The sequence below is a fragment of the Natator depressus genome, chromosome 2, assembly GCF_965152275.1.
Source record: "Natator depressus isolate rNatDep1 chromosome 2, rNatDep2.hap1, whole genome shotgun sequence".
Lineage (NCBI taxonomy): Eukaryota > Metazoa > Chordata > Testudines > Cheloniidae > Natator > Natator depressus.
In genome coordinates this window covers 34,807,098-34,824,874 of record NC_134235.1, presented here as the reverse complement: position 1 = coordinate 34,824,874, position 17,777 = coordinate 34,807,098, and the positions used below count along the sequence as shown (strand labels likewise).

The following is a 17,777-nucleotide window of genomic DNA, read 5'->3' as shown; positions in this document are numbered from 1 at the left end:
GTCTATTGAAGCATCTTTGGCTAGAGTAGTTGAAGAAACTCTGAAAACCTGGAGTTAAGTCCTAGCCTCATCATGCCACTGAAGCACTTAGCCATGTGTTCCTCCCACTGACCTCACTCCTGCTCTTCTGGGCTCACTCTTCTTGGCAGCTGTGTGGTAATGCTCTCATTATAGAAGGATCATTTCTCACCCTACCACATACTCCTGGCCCTACTCAGCGCTTTTCACTTTATGCATATAAGCACAACCACTAACTACTTAAGGGAGCTAAACTACATATACAATAAACAAACACAACATTAGCCTTCATGTTCATGCACAGTGGTTTATCTGACATGCTTAAAAGAAATTCAGAAACATTAAGGGCCTGGTTTAAAGCTCACCAAAGTCAATAGAAAGACTCCTGTTGATTTCAAAGGTGTCTGGGTCAGGCCCTAAAAAGAATTGGATGATTTACTTTGCACGAAGTAGGCTACTTGGCATCATCAAGCACCTATCCAAAATCAAATGGGCCCACTGGTTAGGACACTAGCGTAGCATTCAGAACACCTGGCTTTAATTCCCTGATCTACCACAGAGACTTCTGGCAAGTCACTTAACCTCAATTCCCCATAAGTAAAATGGGGATAATAGCACTTCCTACATAACTGTAAAGACATAAGGCAGCCAGGTAGTGTGGGAATGGGGGACATGTCAGTACCTTTGACTTCCAAATTTTAAATCATTGCATCCAACACCTACCTCTGCAATCAAATCCCCATTCTCTGCATGCACCTGAGCAATGGCTCCAATGTGCTTACACTGGGAAAAAGCTGCATACAGTTCACTGTCTCCAACCATATACAGATCTTTATAGGCCATAAACATCTTGAAGGAGTTGACCCCTTTGTCTTCAGCAAGAATTCTCATTTCTTCCTTGACCTGAAAGAAAAACAGTGTCAACAATTCCCACAATGCAGCTAAGAAAAATATAATTGTAATCTTTTCCCCTTCTATCAGCCTTGCTAAACTGCCATGAGGAGATGAGGATAATGAACAACCCAATGATATTTTACTTGCCCATCAAGAAAAAATGTACTCAGACCAAGCAAGCATGGAAAGTAAAATGTTTCAGAGCAATTTACATAGCTCCTTTTAGAGCAAAGTGCTTCACAAACTACATATACACACATACAGATGTCCAATACACAAAGGATTTTCAAAGACTGGACTTTTTACCAAAGAAAGTGGTGCAAAGAGCCTGGAATTTGTAGAAAGAGCCCTGCACCGTATGCTAATTAGTATTCAATTTCTCTCTCGCAAAAGGTCAGAGCGTAGGTCTGGGCAAGTTTTGATCCGGGAGTTTAGATCTTTCAGACCAGATGCTAAACCTGCTGTGTCCCTGCTGGGAATTAATCTCTGGCACTCAAAGAGTAAGGACAAATCTGGAATGACTGACAAGGAAAAGGTTTCTGCTCTTTAGGGGTGTAACCTGGGGGCTACGTAATATTCAGTCATTTGGGATATTTTGTTCCAGTTCTCGAATCATTATCTACATGGAAGCCTCCTTTGTCTCTTGCATGGATCCCAGGTCATGGGATCTCTGGGCTCAGTAGAATCAAAAGTCCTGATCACTAACAGTATATCCCGGAGCCGCAAGGGATTCATGTTTCATACCCCTGTGTTCCCTGCCCTAAGTACTAACTGGATCCAGAGGCGTCTTCTAAGCCCCCAGCCCTCTCCATGGTAACCAAGGGGTTCTCACAGGCTGGTGCTTTAAAAACTTCAGCTTGCTTTTTTTAATTTGTTTTGCGGGCAGGTTGAATTTTACTGTTGGGATTTACAGGTAACTTCTTCCCAGGCAGCTTGGGAAGTTAGCAGATTCTGGACTGACACAAGACAGAAGCAAATAGGAAGAATGACCCCCCATGTAGTGTGGTCTGTTAAATGTACTGGTTTAAAGGCATAAGCCTGTCATAGCTGCTAGGCCACCAGGGAACTTGGGAGAGTGAGGGCAACCAAGTGAGGATTTCCAGACCCAGTCCCTGTGTGTTTTGCAGATGGCTGAAATGTCAATTTATATTTAGGTTGAAAACAGCTAAATTACAGAATTTGGAAGAGACCCTGGAACTGGAGGGGAGAGAGGGAGGGAATATGCCCCATCTGGGAAACCCCTCTCGCCAATATCCACATATGTGCCCATCTGGGAAACCCCTCTTGCCCCCCTCTCCATTATTCCAGGGTATATGCCAGTCTGGGAAGCCTTTCCTTCCCCACGCTAGGGCGTACTCCTATTTGGACCTGAATATGCCTGATAAATTGCAATCTGTGTCATTAGTAGGAGACACATGACAGTATCACTTTGCTTGGTCTTGGTCACCCACTAAAACGGTTTCCATATAGTGATGTAAGGCAGTGTCATAGATAAGGAACAGTGCTGAACGTTCAGACACCTGGGTTCTATTATCAGAACTGACACAGACTTCCTGGGACCTTGGACAAGTCATTTAGACCCTGAGCCTGCAATTGACTCTGCATGGGGGGAACCACGGGGTTCTGCATAGGTGCAGGGATTTGCCCACATGTAGCCAGTTGCGGGGTTGGAGCATTAACTGCTCAATAAAATTAAGATAATACAATACTTCTGATTGTTAGTTTGCATGGTGCTTTGCAATCCTCTGAGGATTATTATTAAATGATCATTAACTATGATCTCTAACATCTGGGTGGGTCTATTCCAGGGAACCTATGAGACCCATTAAATCCAAGAAAGACTTCTGAACTGGATAAAAATATTAGAACGTTCGCTCTGAGATCAGAGATGTCAAACATTTAGCACACTTGCTATATTCATATAGGTATGGCGGGACGGGCAGCGGTGGAGATGACAAACTAATAGGTCTACTTTCTCTAAACTCTGGTCTGGATCTGGTAAAGGAATTCTCAAGAATTTAAGTTTTCTGTTGCATTAAATTAGAATTAGATGCAGTAGCTGCTAGAGCATGAGGAGCTGGTGGCATATCAAAAGGGCATGACATATGTACTTGTCTTCATCTGGTTTGCCTAGCTTTCCCTTTCTGTTTGAAAAATGTAGGGACTTCCATTTTTCTTGATAAATTAAATGCATTTATGCAGCCCAAGACTACAGAACAAAATGAATGGAATTATAAATATAAAACCAGGGCAGTTCACTAATTTACACTTAGCCAGCGTCAATGGTATTTTCAATGTATTTCTACGGTCCTAAGGCTGAGCTTCTAAGGCTCATGCATTAAGCTTTACTGGCTAATTTATTTTATACAATTACAAAGTTGTGACCAATGCATTAAGTGCTCAGTGCACAGAATCCCATGTCTGGGATGTTACAGGACTAAGGTCTCAGTGTGTAATTTGGGGAGTTAAAAATTGGAACTAGAAGAACCATATTCTGGTATTTAATATTAGTATCATACCATTATTAATATAGCACCTCATATTCTATATGATCCCAAAGAATGGGTCTCGTTCTAAGAAATGCAAAATTCCTGAAAGTCCCGTTGAAATCAATGGAAATTTTAGGTGATCATCAGGGTCTTAGCACTTCTCTTGGTCAGGCCCAGTATACACAAGAATGAATGGGGTTTTCCTGGAGATCTCTCACAGACCAAGACAATACTACTGAAGGCCTTTGCAAACACAGGTAAGTATTTATACATTTTACCTATGTTAGCAAGTTACACTTTACATCTGAAATCTAGTCATGAATAATTCAACTTAACATTCAGAAATCAATATAGCGTTAACACACTATTGTATCTACCTTGCTGCTCCACCATGTAACTGCCACATGCAGTGCATAATCACAGCAGACTTTAGGATCTGCCCAGTTCCTCCATGTGTCATAGGCTTCAACAAGGGAACAGCCTTTCTGAGGTATTGCAAAGTCGATGATCATAGTGGTGCCTCCTGCTAGAGCAGCCTGAAACCACAGGAGTTGCAGTTATTTAGCCATCAGTGAAGAAAGGTTCCTCTCACTCCTCCTTCTCCATAATGTTGATACATCTTGTATATCTTCAAAATCAAATTTTCCTCTCTATGCCCACCTTTGTCCATGCATTGAAAATCTATATGCAATTTAAGACTCATCTTGTATGAAATCTGAGTTTAGAGTGTGATGGTGCAGAGACCTACTTGGTTTCCATCAAATAGGACGTTAATTTTCTGCTTAGGTGTGTCACAGATGTAAAGGGCCAAGTAATGAAACAGGGCTGAGGACCGAGGTCCCAACCAGGCATTCAGAAGAAACACAGGAAACTAAGACTAAACAAATTAGATAGTTACACAGGCCCCACACTGCACTAAAGGTTTGAGAGTCTGCAGCATTCCTGCATCATTGAACGTCTCTAACCAGCTGGTACGTGAAACAGGGAGAAGAGTGCCAGAAACACATAAATCAAAGTGGATATGTTTTTCCAGGGTCTGATGAGTTGGCAAAATAAATCCAAATATCAGCAGAATAACAAGGGAAGCAGAAAGGATGCCTTTGAATTATGGTACCTCTAATACAGAACAGCATCAGTTTAAAAACCTGAGCCCTGTGGGACACCAAAATTACTTTAAACGTATTTTTAAATGCATTTTTCAATTGAAAAAGGGGATAACCCGGGGAAGTGGCAAAACTCTCAGATGACGCAAAGTTAGCTAGGTAAGTCATGACTAGAGAGGACTATGAGAGACCTCAGAAAGACGTAATAAAAGGTAGGTGATGGGCTTCACAATGGCAAATGAAATTCAGTGTTGAGGAATGTAGAGTAATGCAGGCTGGAAGAAACACATTGCTGGGTTCTTCCTTAACTGTAACCACTCAGTAAAAGACCTCCATCTCAATGTGGACAATTGAATGGAAACCTCCATTTAAAACAGCAATTATAATGCTTTTTGTATAAATCAGTGGAACAGCCCCACCTGGAATACTAAGTTCAGTTTTCATCACCCTATCTAAAAAAGGTAGCAGAAAGAGAAGGGATTCAGAGAAAGGCAACAAAAATAATTAGGAAAGGCAAAAATACAAAATGATTGAAAAGACTGGGACCATTTATTTTAGATAGGGAAAGACTAAGAGGGGACATGAGGTGCAGGGAAAACAAATCAGGTACTCTTATTTATCCTCTCTCATACATAGTGCACAAATAAGGAACCATTCACTGACAACTAATTTAGGATTGATTCAGGAAACACATTTTTAAACAGTCCACATTTAACCTCTGGAACTCATTGCCACAAGATAGCAACTGCAAAAGCATGGCTGTATTCCAGAAAGATTAGATAGTTACATGGAAATATCTTTTTTACATGGAAAAAAAATCTTTTTTTGGTGGGGACACAAACACTCATACTTCAGACATAAATCAACCACTATCTGCATGGAGTTAGGAAGGAACTTGCCTTCTAGGGAGGATTATTCATTAATTATCCACTGTGGGGTTTCTTGCAGTTTTCTTTGAAGCATCTTGTAGTAGGTCACTGTGAGAAATAGGATACTGGACTAAATAAAGCACCAATCTGCTCCAGCCTGTCAATGCTCTTATTATTTAGTTTGATCAGCCAGAAGCTCTCCTCCTCTGAATAGTATCCCTTTGCATAGCTGTTAAGCCCAGGTCAGATCAAAATACACTGGGGTTCACATTAACATTGCAATACTCTTTTCCTATTTCCATCTCAGTCAGCCTGTTTCTGCATCTTCTCCTTTCCTAAACCTGTTTGCAGAAGCCACCAGAATTTACCGTAGAGCTATTTCTTTCAACCTCACAGTCCCTTCTTTGTTTTCCAAAACAATTTAATATTCTACCTACCACTTTCTGGATGCCAGAATTGGAGAAATTTTTGCCACAACAGCTTTTCTGTTTCTCTTTGTGGATTTCAAAACAATGCTCTTAACAGAGCAGTCAGGAGACTTTTGAACGTTCAATTGGTTTGGGTTTTGCAAATCACTTTTGTCAATATCAGTGCAACTTTTCACACACATTTGCATTCACTTTATAGTGAATTTTATTTTGAAACAAAACAGCCCATCTCTCATAACACAAAATACAATAAAACCTTGTTGGTGAGCACTTTTAAAAAATAGGTATTTCCACCTCCTTAGTCTGTCTGCCAATCTTTTCTTCCTTGACATCTGCAACTACAGATATGCAATGCTTTTATTTATGAAACCAGAAGGACACAATTCAATCCCCTAGCTAATCATTTACTCACATTTCACAATGATTCTGATATAAATGTGGCCCTGTGATCCTTCTTGCTAAAGTATGTGCTTAATGATGCCTTAGGGCAGCAGTTTTTTATGTTGTCCGTACTATGATCCCATGTTACAACAGAAGCAAAAAAAAAAAATAAGTCCATCTTGCCAAGTATCCTGTCTCCAACAGTGGCCCGTACCAGAGCTTTAGGGTGAGTGAACAGAACAGGGCAATTATCCACTTGTCTTCCACTCCCAGCTTCTGATAGTCAGAGGTTTAGGGTCACCCCAAGCATAGGGTTCCATCCCTGACCATCTTGGTGTAGCCCTGGCAAATTAAGTCACTGTATATTTCACACTGCTTTACTGTTTATTGATGATCACACTTATATTTTATCCATTAACATAGGTTCTTCCCCAAATTGAGCTACACAGAAGTTTCTCTTACAAAGGATTCAATGTCTCTTTCTCTATAGGACCACATATTTCTTAATTCTTATGTGTAACTATGATCTAACTGCCTGGTTACTAGAGGTCCCTGGAGGGGACCAGGGGTCTCCACTGCCTGCGCCCAGAGAGCCGACTCCGCAGCTCCCACTGGCCAGGAACTGCGGCCAATGGGAGCTGTGCGGGCAGTGCATGCAGGCAGGGGCACCATGCGGAGCCCCCAGGACTGCAGAGACGTGTCGGTCACTTCTGGGAGTGGCGAGGGCAGGCAGGGAGCCTGCCTTAGCCCTGCTGCATTACCGACTGGGAGCCGCCCAAGGTAAGCGCCGCCTGGCCGGAGTCTGCACCCCTCACCCTCTCCCACACCCCAGCCTCCTGCCCGAGCCCTGAGCCCCCTCCTGCATCCAAACACCCTCCCAGAGCCCACACATGCTCCCTCACCCCAATCCCCTGCCCTAGCTCTGAGCCTCATCCTGGAGACTGCACCCTCCACCCCCTCCCACGCCCCAACCCCCTCCCTCCGCCCTGAGCCCCCTCCAGCACCCAAACTGCTTCCCAGAGCTTGCATCCCCTCGTGCACCCCAACCAGGCTCAGCCCTTAGTATAACTACTCTTACAAGGCCTCAAACTAATATAGCAGGCCCTTAAGCTTAGTAACCCAGTTACGTATGCATGTTCCAAACCAGCAAGTAATGCCCTTATAATATCTTCTACTTACAGCAGACTTTGAAACATGCATGAAACAAGGCCAGAGGTCAACACTGGCTAACAGCTATTGATGGACATATCATTCATGAATTTATCCAGTTCTTTTTTTAATCCAGTTATACCTTTGGCCATCACATCATCCCATAGCACTGAGTTCCACAGGTTAGTTGTGCACTGTGTAAAAAAAGTACTTCCCCTTTGTTTGTATTAAACCTGCTGCCTCTTATTTTCATAAGGTGAACCCTGGTTTTTGTATTATGTGAAAGGGAAATATCACTTCACTATTTACTTTTATCACACCATTTTTGATTTTATAAACCTCTATCATACATGTGGGATCTTTCCATTCCATCTAAACATAAAGAAAGGGAAGATGATCATGACTAGAGCTGTGCAAGTAACAGATGTTTCAGTTTCCTGAGAGTTCCAAAAAGCCTAAAATAAATTTGGGTTGACCAGGACCAAAACACAATGTTTTGAAATTTTCAGTCTCAAACAAGTTGAAAAAAATTTATTTTGGGTAAACAAAGAAAAACATTTTGTTTGACCTGAAATGTTTTGTTTAATTGTTGGGCATTTTTTTAAATAACAGCAAAGGAAATGAAGGGCTAGATTCCAAAAGAATCCCCTTATGACCTTTAGCAGGGACTAGGGAACTCACCTGTGATGTGAGAGACATTAATTCAAATCCCTTCTCTGGAGCAAGAACTTAAACCCAAGTCTCCCCTCTCCTAGGTGAGTGCCCTAACGATGAGTCAATAGCATATTCTAGGGTGTGTTGCTCAATTTCTCCTGTTGGAGCTATTGCACTTTGAATAAAATATTTTGGGCCAGAGAGAAAGAAAATGACTCTATAGCCTGGTGGTTACCACTGGGCTAAAATTTTTATGTAGGGTGGCACAACCACCTCCAATCTAACCACTCTACCCCACAATTATTTTGGGGGCAAAAAACATGCAGCAAATTAGTGTCAAATTCACACACGTTTTTGGGTTGACCAAAGATAGGTTTTCCAGCAAATGAACTATTTGTTTGAAAAATGTCACTCCGCTCTAGTCATGACCTCCCCTGACCTTTTTGCAACCCCTTCAAGTTCATGATCCCAGGTTGAGAACCCATGACCTAGGAAACTTTTGAGCAAACCAGCTGAAAAGTTAATCTAGCAGAATGTGAATACTATGTACAGGAATGAGCCCTTAAAAGGGAGATTATTTTGAATAGAAGTTTAAATAATTGTGTAATTTCTGAAAAACTGTTAGAATCAGCTTTGAAAAAATGTAAACTGGAGGTGTGAAGTCAATGCATATGCACTAAAGTGTATTAACCCTTGTGTGGATCCTCTCATTCAGGGGTAAAGTAGCCTTAGTTTCTTGTAACTTAATTCTCCAAGGATTTCACTGCATTAATTTCACATCCTTTCAATCCCTCTGTGCCTATGGAAGATCAAGGCACAGTAAATGGCCCTTTGAATGTGAGCAAATCACAACGATTGTGTTTTGATGTCATGTCAGTCTCATAAAAATCCACTTCCCAGCTCATTCTTGAAATTTAACATCAGGAAAGCTCAGAGGAGTGAAAAGTCACAATGTGCAATTTTCTTTCAGAAAAAAACCATAAGGGCAAGTCATGCAGTTTCCATTCTGATGGACAGTTGTCTGATTTTATATTTTCAAACTCAAATGAAGTGTGCAGAGGATCCTTTTTCAATATCTGAAAATGTTTTGGTTTAAAATAATTTTCAGTGGGACAGCTTGCATGCAATTGGAAAGTGATTCAACTAAACCAAGCTGGGATGTTAAAATGAACAATTGCAATTTAGCCTTATATAATGCTGAACAATTTACTGCAATATTTAAATGTTGTTGTACAATCAAACATTTATTATTGCTGTATTTGATCCTGGAGTTAAGCAATGGTTCAGGGTCAAGAAACTTGGCTCTATTTCCATCTCTGCCACATACTTACTATGTGGGGATGATTGGCAAGTCACTTTATTTCTGTGCCCCAGTTTTCCTATCTATAAAATGAAGATACTAATACTTCTCTAGCTTGCTGGGAGGCTAGGAAAATTAATATTTAAGCGCTGTTGAGAACCTCTTATAAAAAGACATGCAAAATAAGATATGTAAAATGATATATTCTATTCAAAACCAATGTCAAAAGAATCACATGGTTGCAATGTGAGGCATTCAGAAAATGCCACAATTGTTGCATTTACATTCTCCACTCTGCCTGCTTGTACACATGCTTTAAACATGGCCTGAAGTTCCATAACAACACTGGTATTTCTGCAGGACCCTGCCTTGTTCTTGGTTTTGAAGCCTATCTAAGCATATTATCTTATTCTTGCAATTCAGTATCTTTTACACATTTTAAACGGAAGCAAAGTAATAGCATCTCTCACTATATAACAAAAGTACCACTAAAAGAAAAGGAGTACTCGTGGCACCTTAGAGACTAACCAATTTATTTGAGCATAAGCTTTCGTGAGCTACAGCTCACTTCATCGGATGCATACTGTGGAAAATACAGAAGAGTGAAAAAACTCATATGTAAGTTGCATGGGGCAGGGACAATCTTTTTGTTCTATTTACAGCACCTAGCGTATTATTATTATGTGGCTTTCAGAGCATTATTGTATATTTCACAGCTGTTAGATTAGCCTTATGAAATACAACATATTACAGTAGGGAATAATTTTACAGCATTAGAAAAAATAGAAATGCGGTATGCAAATGACGTAAAGCCAGTTGCATGATGGGTGAGTTACTGCTGATGTCACAGTCTTGTCTCCTGATCCGGTAAACACTTACAATTAGGTGCAAAGGCACATGTTTAAATCATCTGCACAAGCAGGTGCAGAGGCTACTCAAAGAAGAGAGCATTTTGCCCAGTAGTATGTGACTGTGCCCTTAGTACCTAACAAAGCTTTCCATATCGGTTTTGAAATCAAGCCAAACATGGTATGAGAGAATGGGGGTGTGTGTGTAGCAAACAGAAACACACAATAGAAGATTTAGGTGAGGAAGCCTAGCTGTGCTACACTAATGAAACAAAACAGCCCTAAAGCCTAAAGTGCTGGCCATTGGAAGGTCATCCCAGTGAAAGTGAATCTTCCAGTGGTACCGTACCTCCTATACTGGAATGTCTTCTTGTGGTCAGCAGAGGGGGCATGGCACAACAAGGGGTATGGCCACAGCATCTCACACCTTAGCTGCTATCAGCACTCTCGGGCTCCTAAGAGCTGGCACAAATTAAAGCAGGCTTTGATCTGTTCTAATTTATGCTAGGGAACTGCCATGGTACACAGCTGTGCCAGGACTGTGGAGAGAGCAAAGCTGTCTCAAAGTCACGTTTGCGCTCTTGCTCCCAAGTTGTGTTGTGCTTACCTCAATCACAGCCAAGGATCTGACCCAGAGAATATAGGACAACGTATTATATACAATTTTAACTAACAAAAATCATGTTAAAACCTTAGAGAGACAAGGTGGGTGAGGTAATATCCGGGGACCGACATAGCTACAACTATACTGCATACAATGTATGTTAAAACCTTGTGATTCATCAGAACTTCATCCAAGCCTGCGCAGGTTAAAAGATGCACAACTCAGTGGTTCCAGGGACAACATAAAACACTTGCACTCTGTTCTTAATTTAGAACCTCTTGATGTATATGTGTTTATAGCCTCACAATCAGAGTTACCTGTGTCGCGTCTTTTATATGTCTATGTCCAGAGAAGTTGCTAGACTGTATGCATCTGGAGAGTTTTCATGTTTCTTTGCAACACAGGTTTGTTCCACTGAAATAATGTCTGGTGGCTATTGTAGTACATTTAAATAGACATTTGGAGCCAAGTTTTATTTTCCAGGGGAAATATTTATATTTACAAAATAAATAATTTGTTTGGTTTATTCTGCATGAATTAGTTATAGACATGAAGTAGCTACATACAGGGCCCATTGTTTCAAAACCTGCTCACATGACTAATAGAGGAAAAGTTCAGGCCCAAAGTAAACTTCCTAGAAAAATTAGGTAACTTGCATTAACCTTTCCAAGTTACCTAGCACAAACAATGCAATACCACTCCCGCTGCCAAAGTTTTCCTAATGATCAATTATAACAGTTTCATAACAGAGCTTCCCAATTTAATTCACTCAGGAAATAATGATTTCTCTGATTTAAGTTTAAGATTAAGATTTAGGAATTCAAGGCTGCTCTGTCAGTTGATAAACTGGGGAAACTACAGAGTGATATGTACTAAATGGCTAGCACTGAACCTACACTGGATTAGATGGGTATTAGGTCTAATCCAGAATGGCAAATCCGATGTTCCTAATGTGACCAAGGCAGAAGTAAACAGGATCACCATTATAAAGATTTCTGTGTCCACTTTAAAAGGAGGGTCTCTTAAGAACATGAGGGCTCTTCTTGACTACTCTCTGGTCACAGATAATCATGTCAAAAAGATAGACAAAGATATGTTTCACTCAGGTGTAAGCCACATAAGATTCAACCCTTCTCTGGGTAGTCAACCAAGCAGTTCTGTCTCCTGCAGCTAATACAGATCCATGGGTTCCACCATCCCATTTCTAAGAGTAGCCTATTCCAGATGCTTAAAAGGAAGTAAAACCAAATGAAATCTATTATGCAGCTGGCAAACTGTGCATATTCCACCATAGGGGAAAGTTTTTCTTCATACAGCTGGTGATCAGATTATGCTGAGGCACAAGGACTGACAGTTCTTTTTATCCAATCTACTGCATATGGGCATAAGCAACTAACACAAGAATTTTAATGTGTTTCCCAGCTGCTTCCAGGCCCTCTCAGAACTCCCGATCTCTCTCAGCTGCCTGCTTGTCTGGCCTTTATAGCCTCAAATGTGCTTCAGCCCTCTTGGCTGCCTGAGCCTGTGCACTTCATCTGTTCACATGCTGTCAGTATTTCACCACTATGTGACTAGGATGTGGGACTGAACATGTCATTAGTGTCATTGGTGGAGTACTTGTGTGGGTGTATTCTTGTTATTATCACTATCCAATATCAATAAATGTCATGTTAAATGGATTAAGAACTGTCTTACTGACAGATCTCAAAAAGTAATGGTCTTGGGGAATCATCATCGAATGGGGGTATTTCTAATGGGTTCTTCAGGGATTGACTTTAGGCCCAATGCTATTCAATATTTTTGGCAATGATCTAGAGGTGTAGTGGGGTGGTCACCCCACTCCGGCCCGGAAGGGGTTAAAGCAGCCCTGGAAAGGCAAGGCTGACTGGGGAAGCAGCCACAGCTGTGGCCAGCTCAGTCAGGCCATAGCTGGCCCTATAAGAGGGCTAAGGGCCAGGAGCTGAGAGAGTCTCACTCTAGCCCTGGAGTGGGAAGAGCTAGCTGCCTGGAAGCAAGGTACCTGAAGTGGAACAGTGCTGAGGAAGGGCAAAGGGAGCTGGAGAGCTCCAGCCTGGTAAACCCCCAGGCTGCAGGCCTTGTTTACAGCCAAAAGGTACTGGGTTTGCAGAGATGCAGCCCGGGGATAGGCAAAGGCAGCAGATCCTAACCCCTTGCCAGTGATGAGTGGCCATTACACTGCAGTCTGCCCCAGTGAGCAGGGGCTAGATAATGACTGGCAGTAGCCACTGAGGCAAGGTGGGTTTAGAGGGTTGGGGGTTCCCCTGGGAGGGGAGACCCAGAGTGTGGGAGTACTGCTGGGGCAGAACCCCTGGGTAAAGGGTACCAGGGTCTGGGAGGGACCCAGGGCCAGTGGCAGGTGAAACACTGGCCTGCAGAGGGCGCGCTGGGCTGGAAAGAGCTAATTCCCGAGATGACCAGCAGGAGGCATCACACCAGTGAGTCGTCACCTTGCTACAAGAGGTAACTATAAAATCAGGGCTGATAAAGTTTGGGAGAGTGGTGAATAATGATGAGGACAGGACAGTTATATAGAATGATATGGCTCTCTTGGTAAGCTGGGCTCATTCAGAAAAAAGTCACATCTAGGAACAAAGAATGCAGTCCATGACAGCACAATGGGAGACTAGCTCCTGGAAAGCACTTACTCTGGAAAGGATTTATGGGACATATTGGATAAAAAATGGAACCAGGAGCTCTTATTGCGATGTTGTGGCAAAAAGGGTTAATGCGGTGCTAGGATGTATAAAGAGGGGAATAGTGAGTAGGAGGAAAGAGACGATTTTACCTCTGCATAGGGCAGAGACTGATACTAGAATGCTGCATAGAGTTCTGCTGTTCACACTTTTGAAAAGGATGTTGAAAAATTGGATGGGGTGCAAGTAAGGAGCAAAAAACAAAAAAAGACTGAGGCTGGAGAGAAAGTCAGACAGTGAGACTTAAGGGGCACAATCTATTTAGTTTATCAAAAGGACCAAGATATGATTTGATCACAGTGCATAAACACAGGGAGAAAATACCAGGTACTAAATGGCTCTTCAATCTAAAGGGAAAGGCATAAAAAGATCCACAGACTTGGAAGTTAAACCTGGACAAATTCGTATGAGAAATAAGGCATAAATTTATGTATTTTAACACTGAGGGTGATTAACCATTGGAACAAACTTGCAAGGCAAGTGGTGGATTCTCCATCCCTTGAAGTCTTAAAATAAAGATTTTTTTTTGGAAGGCAGTCAAATGCAGGTTTACTGGTGTCAAGGTTCCTTCCCCACTCTGAACTATAGGGTACAGATGTGGGGACCTGAATGAAAGACCCCCTAAGCTTATTCTTACCAGGTTTGGTTAAAAACTTCCCCAAGATACAAACTTTGCCTTGTCCTTGAACCGTATGCCGCCACTACCAAGCATTTTAAACAAAGAACAGGGAAAGAGACCACTTGGAGACGTCTTTCCCAAAAATATCCCCCCAAGCCCTACACCCCCTTTCCTGGGGAAGGCTTGATAAGAATCCTCACCCATTGGTACAGGTGAACACAGACCCAAACCCTTGGATCTTAAGAACAAAGAAAAATCAATCAGGTTCTTCAAAGAAGAATTTTAATTAAAGAAAAGGTAAAAGAATCACCTCTGTAAAATCAGGATGGTAAATACCTTACAGGGTAATCAGATTAAAAAAACAGAGAATCCCTCTAGGCAAAACCTTAAGTTACAAAAAGACACAAAAACAGGAATATACATTCCATCCAGCACAGCTTATTTTACGAGCCATTAAACAAAAGGAAATCTAACACATTTCTAGCTAGATTACTTACTAACTTAACAGGAGTTGTGAGGCTGCATTCCTGATCTGTTCCCGGCAAAAGCATCACACAGACAGACCAAACCCTTTGTTCCCCCCGCTCCATATCTGAAAGAATCTTGTCCCCTCATTGGCCATTTTGGGTCAGGTGCCAGCAGAATTATCTTACCTTCCTAACCCTTTACAGGTGAAAGGATTTTGCCTCTGGCCAGGAGGGATTTTATAGCACTGTATACAGAAAGGTGGTTACCCTTCCCTTTATATTTATGACAATTGGGCTCAATAAAGGGATAATGGGATGAAGTTCTATGGCCGCTGCTATTCAGGAGCTCAGACTAAATCAGCTCATAGTCCCTTCTGGACTTAAAACCTAGAATTCTATGGCATGCTTCATGAGCAAGTGAACAGTGGCATAATATAACCATTGAACTTCAAGGGCAGCGTCAGGAGGGGAAGAAGAATTATCCCCATAATCTGATCCTCATTTGACAGGAAAAGGCATAATCACTTAGCTATCCACAGATTGGTAAAGGTGTTTTTGCTTCTAGTTGTTATCCATAAGTTGAGCTGAATCTACCAGGTACCAAAGTTTGGGTGACTCATTGATGAATAAAAGACAGATGCCCTCAACTGCAACAAGGTCATAGTCTCTGCTAGCTCTTCAAAATGTTTCCTTCTGCCAGCCAGCATCATCTAGGTTTCTCACAGATGAAGCCTGAACCACAACCCTGAGATTTTTATTCACACCTAGAATTTCACCCATTCAGAGTATATTCTGGTGAACAAGTTTATGGGCAGAAATGTCTGTGGTAACAGTAAGCCTTATGTTTTGGAGAATATTCACAGATAGGGAATGTTGTATATATTAACATGAATATTTAGTCCATAAACCTGATTTGAAGAGTTTTGCTTGTCCAATCAGGAAACAGAAACATGCCATGAGATTCATATGTCCCAGGAAAACTAACTACTTGAATTTTCAATTTCTAATACCCAGTACACACAGAAAGCTGCTCATTGAACAATTTACAAACCAAGAGTTATTTTTGGAAATTATTTGTATAATGACTGTTTTTGAGAAAAATGTAATCAGCTCATAGACAGCTTACAGATATAAAAGGTATGAAATTCATATAATAGATTCACTGCTAATTATTCTCTCATATCTACCAGCTACCCATCACAGAGCTTGGATTTTGAAAAACACCCATGATTAAGTTTAAAATGCTCTTTCAGTTGTCAACCTTAATAAATATTCATGAATATAGAGATTAAATATTTTAGTGTCTTTTAAAACTGTTATAAATCTACCTTAAAACAGGAAACATGACACGTTTGACATACAGGTTATTTTACTATGCTAGAAAATCACTTTGCTTTGATACAAAAATCATTCTTTACTGAACGCTTTGCAGTAAATTTAAGATCCATCTATTTTAACAATTGCAAATGGCCTTGGTGCATGTTAAGAAAAAGCACACTAATAATGAAAAATGCAGTGTAAGGATCCCTATACAATATGTTGTACTCTCAATATTAAGTCCAGTGTATATTGGTAACTTAAGGGTAACACTCATTACAAGACCGTTGTAATTATCCTAAAAAACAAACATTACAAACTCTGAAATTCAGAGTTAAGGTTAAACATAAAAGAAACCCAAATAGGTTAAAGTACGGAAATGCATAGTTAAGATACCCAAACGACTTTAACTCTGCTCTGTGGTGAAAACACAGGGTGGGCAAGAAATGAAAATCTGATCTGTGTTTAAAAATCAGGTAAATCTAATCTGTGATCACTGATACTAAAATGCCTTAAATCATAATTGTAGGGTTATTGCATGACATCACTACATAACAGAACTAAAGTTAAATTAAACTTATTGGATATATTTTACGATGTAAGGTATATGAAATAAGAATTTAATCTAGACTTAATTTAACCCAGTCCTCCTTATGAGGGTATGCAATTCTTCTCTTTTCTACAAACAGCAATTCTGCCTTTACAGGACTAGATGGTTCAGGGGACTGGTAATGGTATACAGACTCAGTTCTGGGACATCAGTTTGACTCCCGTGGAGGCTGGTGATAGGGCAAATTTACTGGAAGGGCAGAGTGAGGAATGCTGAGCAGCTGCAGTGCTGTAGCTGCTCTGGGGACAGAACTTCAGTCTCCAGGGCACGATATCAGCACTTTGCATAAGGAATTAAATTGATTCACTAATTTCAATAAATTCTAACATACAAGCACCTCACTACACTAGAGCTGCTCATGTAATTTACCTGGCTTGCAAAGGTGAAGCAAACAGAACCCAAGTACAGAACTCAGGAAAATGAGGACATCACTGACAGATATAAACTGGACCTTCCTCGGTAGAGAGACAGAGGTAGTAAAACATGGAAGAGAAAACGCTCCTCCTTCCTGTGCTGACCCTCTAAAAAGGGAGAGAAGGTGTTCAGGAGATGACTTCTCTCCTAGAGCAAGAGTTGAGATGGTGGTAATGAATTTTCCTCCTGGTAAAGACAAGACAGATAGATTGATTTACCTTTGTTCCCTGGTAGAAGTCATCTTTGGACTGGATGCCCATAAAGGGGAACTGCATGTGTGTGTGGGTATCAATCCCCCCAGGCAGCACCAGTTTGTTGCAAGCATCTATAACTAGGAGCCCAGCAGGTGCCCCAGGCTGCAGGTGTGGTCCCACTGCCCGCACCATTCCATCCTCCACATACACATCAGCCAACTGCGAGTAGTCGTCATTCACCACTCTCCCCCCTTTGATCAAAATCCTCTGCTGTAGGGGAGCCATGGTTTTTGCTGCAGGCTCCTTGCAAATGTGCCCCGCAGTGGAACCTGAATTCTGAGAACAGCAGGAGAAGCAGTGGCACTATCAGGCGTCAGGTTCAGGCTTCTCTTCTGTAGGAATACAGACTGGGAGAACAAGAACACTCTGCATGCATTCCTTTGGAATGAAACAGACAGATTCCTGGTTCCTCCTCTAAAACTGATCCCAGCAGTTCCTCCTGAAAGGTGCTTTGCTGCCCACTCTCCCTCACCAGTCTGCTTCTCTCAGCATGTCAAGTTATTTACATGTGGCTCCCAAACATAAGTGACATACTAGTATTTATATCTCTATCAGAGGACTCTCCTCCTGCACCACTAACTCCTCCCACTGCCCCCAGTTTAGCATGTAACATCTGCTGATCACTACTCTGAACCAGTCAGAGAA

At 41.4% G+C, this 17,777-nt stretch overlaps 1 protein-coding gene across 1 annotated transcript in view; it reads right to left on the bottom strand.

Annotated features, from left to right (window-relative positions):
- DPYS (dihydropyrimidinase) overlaps window positions 1-17,357 on the bottom strand; it is a 42,527-nt gene extending 25,170 nt beyond the window's left edge. The window contains exons 1-3 of the mRNA XM_074942983.1: window positions 17,097-17,357; window positions 3,779-3,937; window positions 742-921 (exon numbers count right to left, since the gene is read on the bottom strand). Of these exons, the coding sequence (XP_074799084.1) occupies window positions 742-921; window positions 3,779-3,937; window positions 17,097-17,357 (600 nt within the window). The remainder of the gene's footprint in view (window positions 1-741; window positions 922-3,778; window positions 3,938-17,096) is intronic.
- Between the last annotated feature and the right edge of the window lie 420 nt (window positions 17,358-17,777).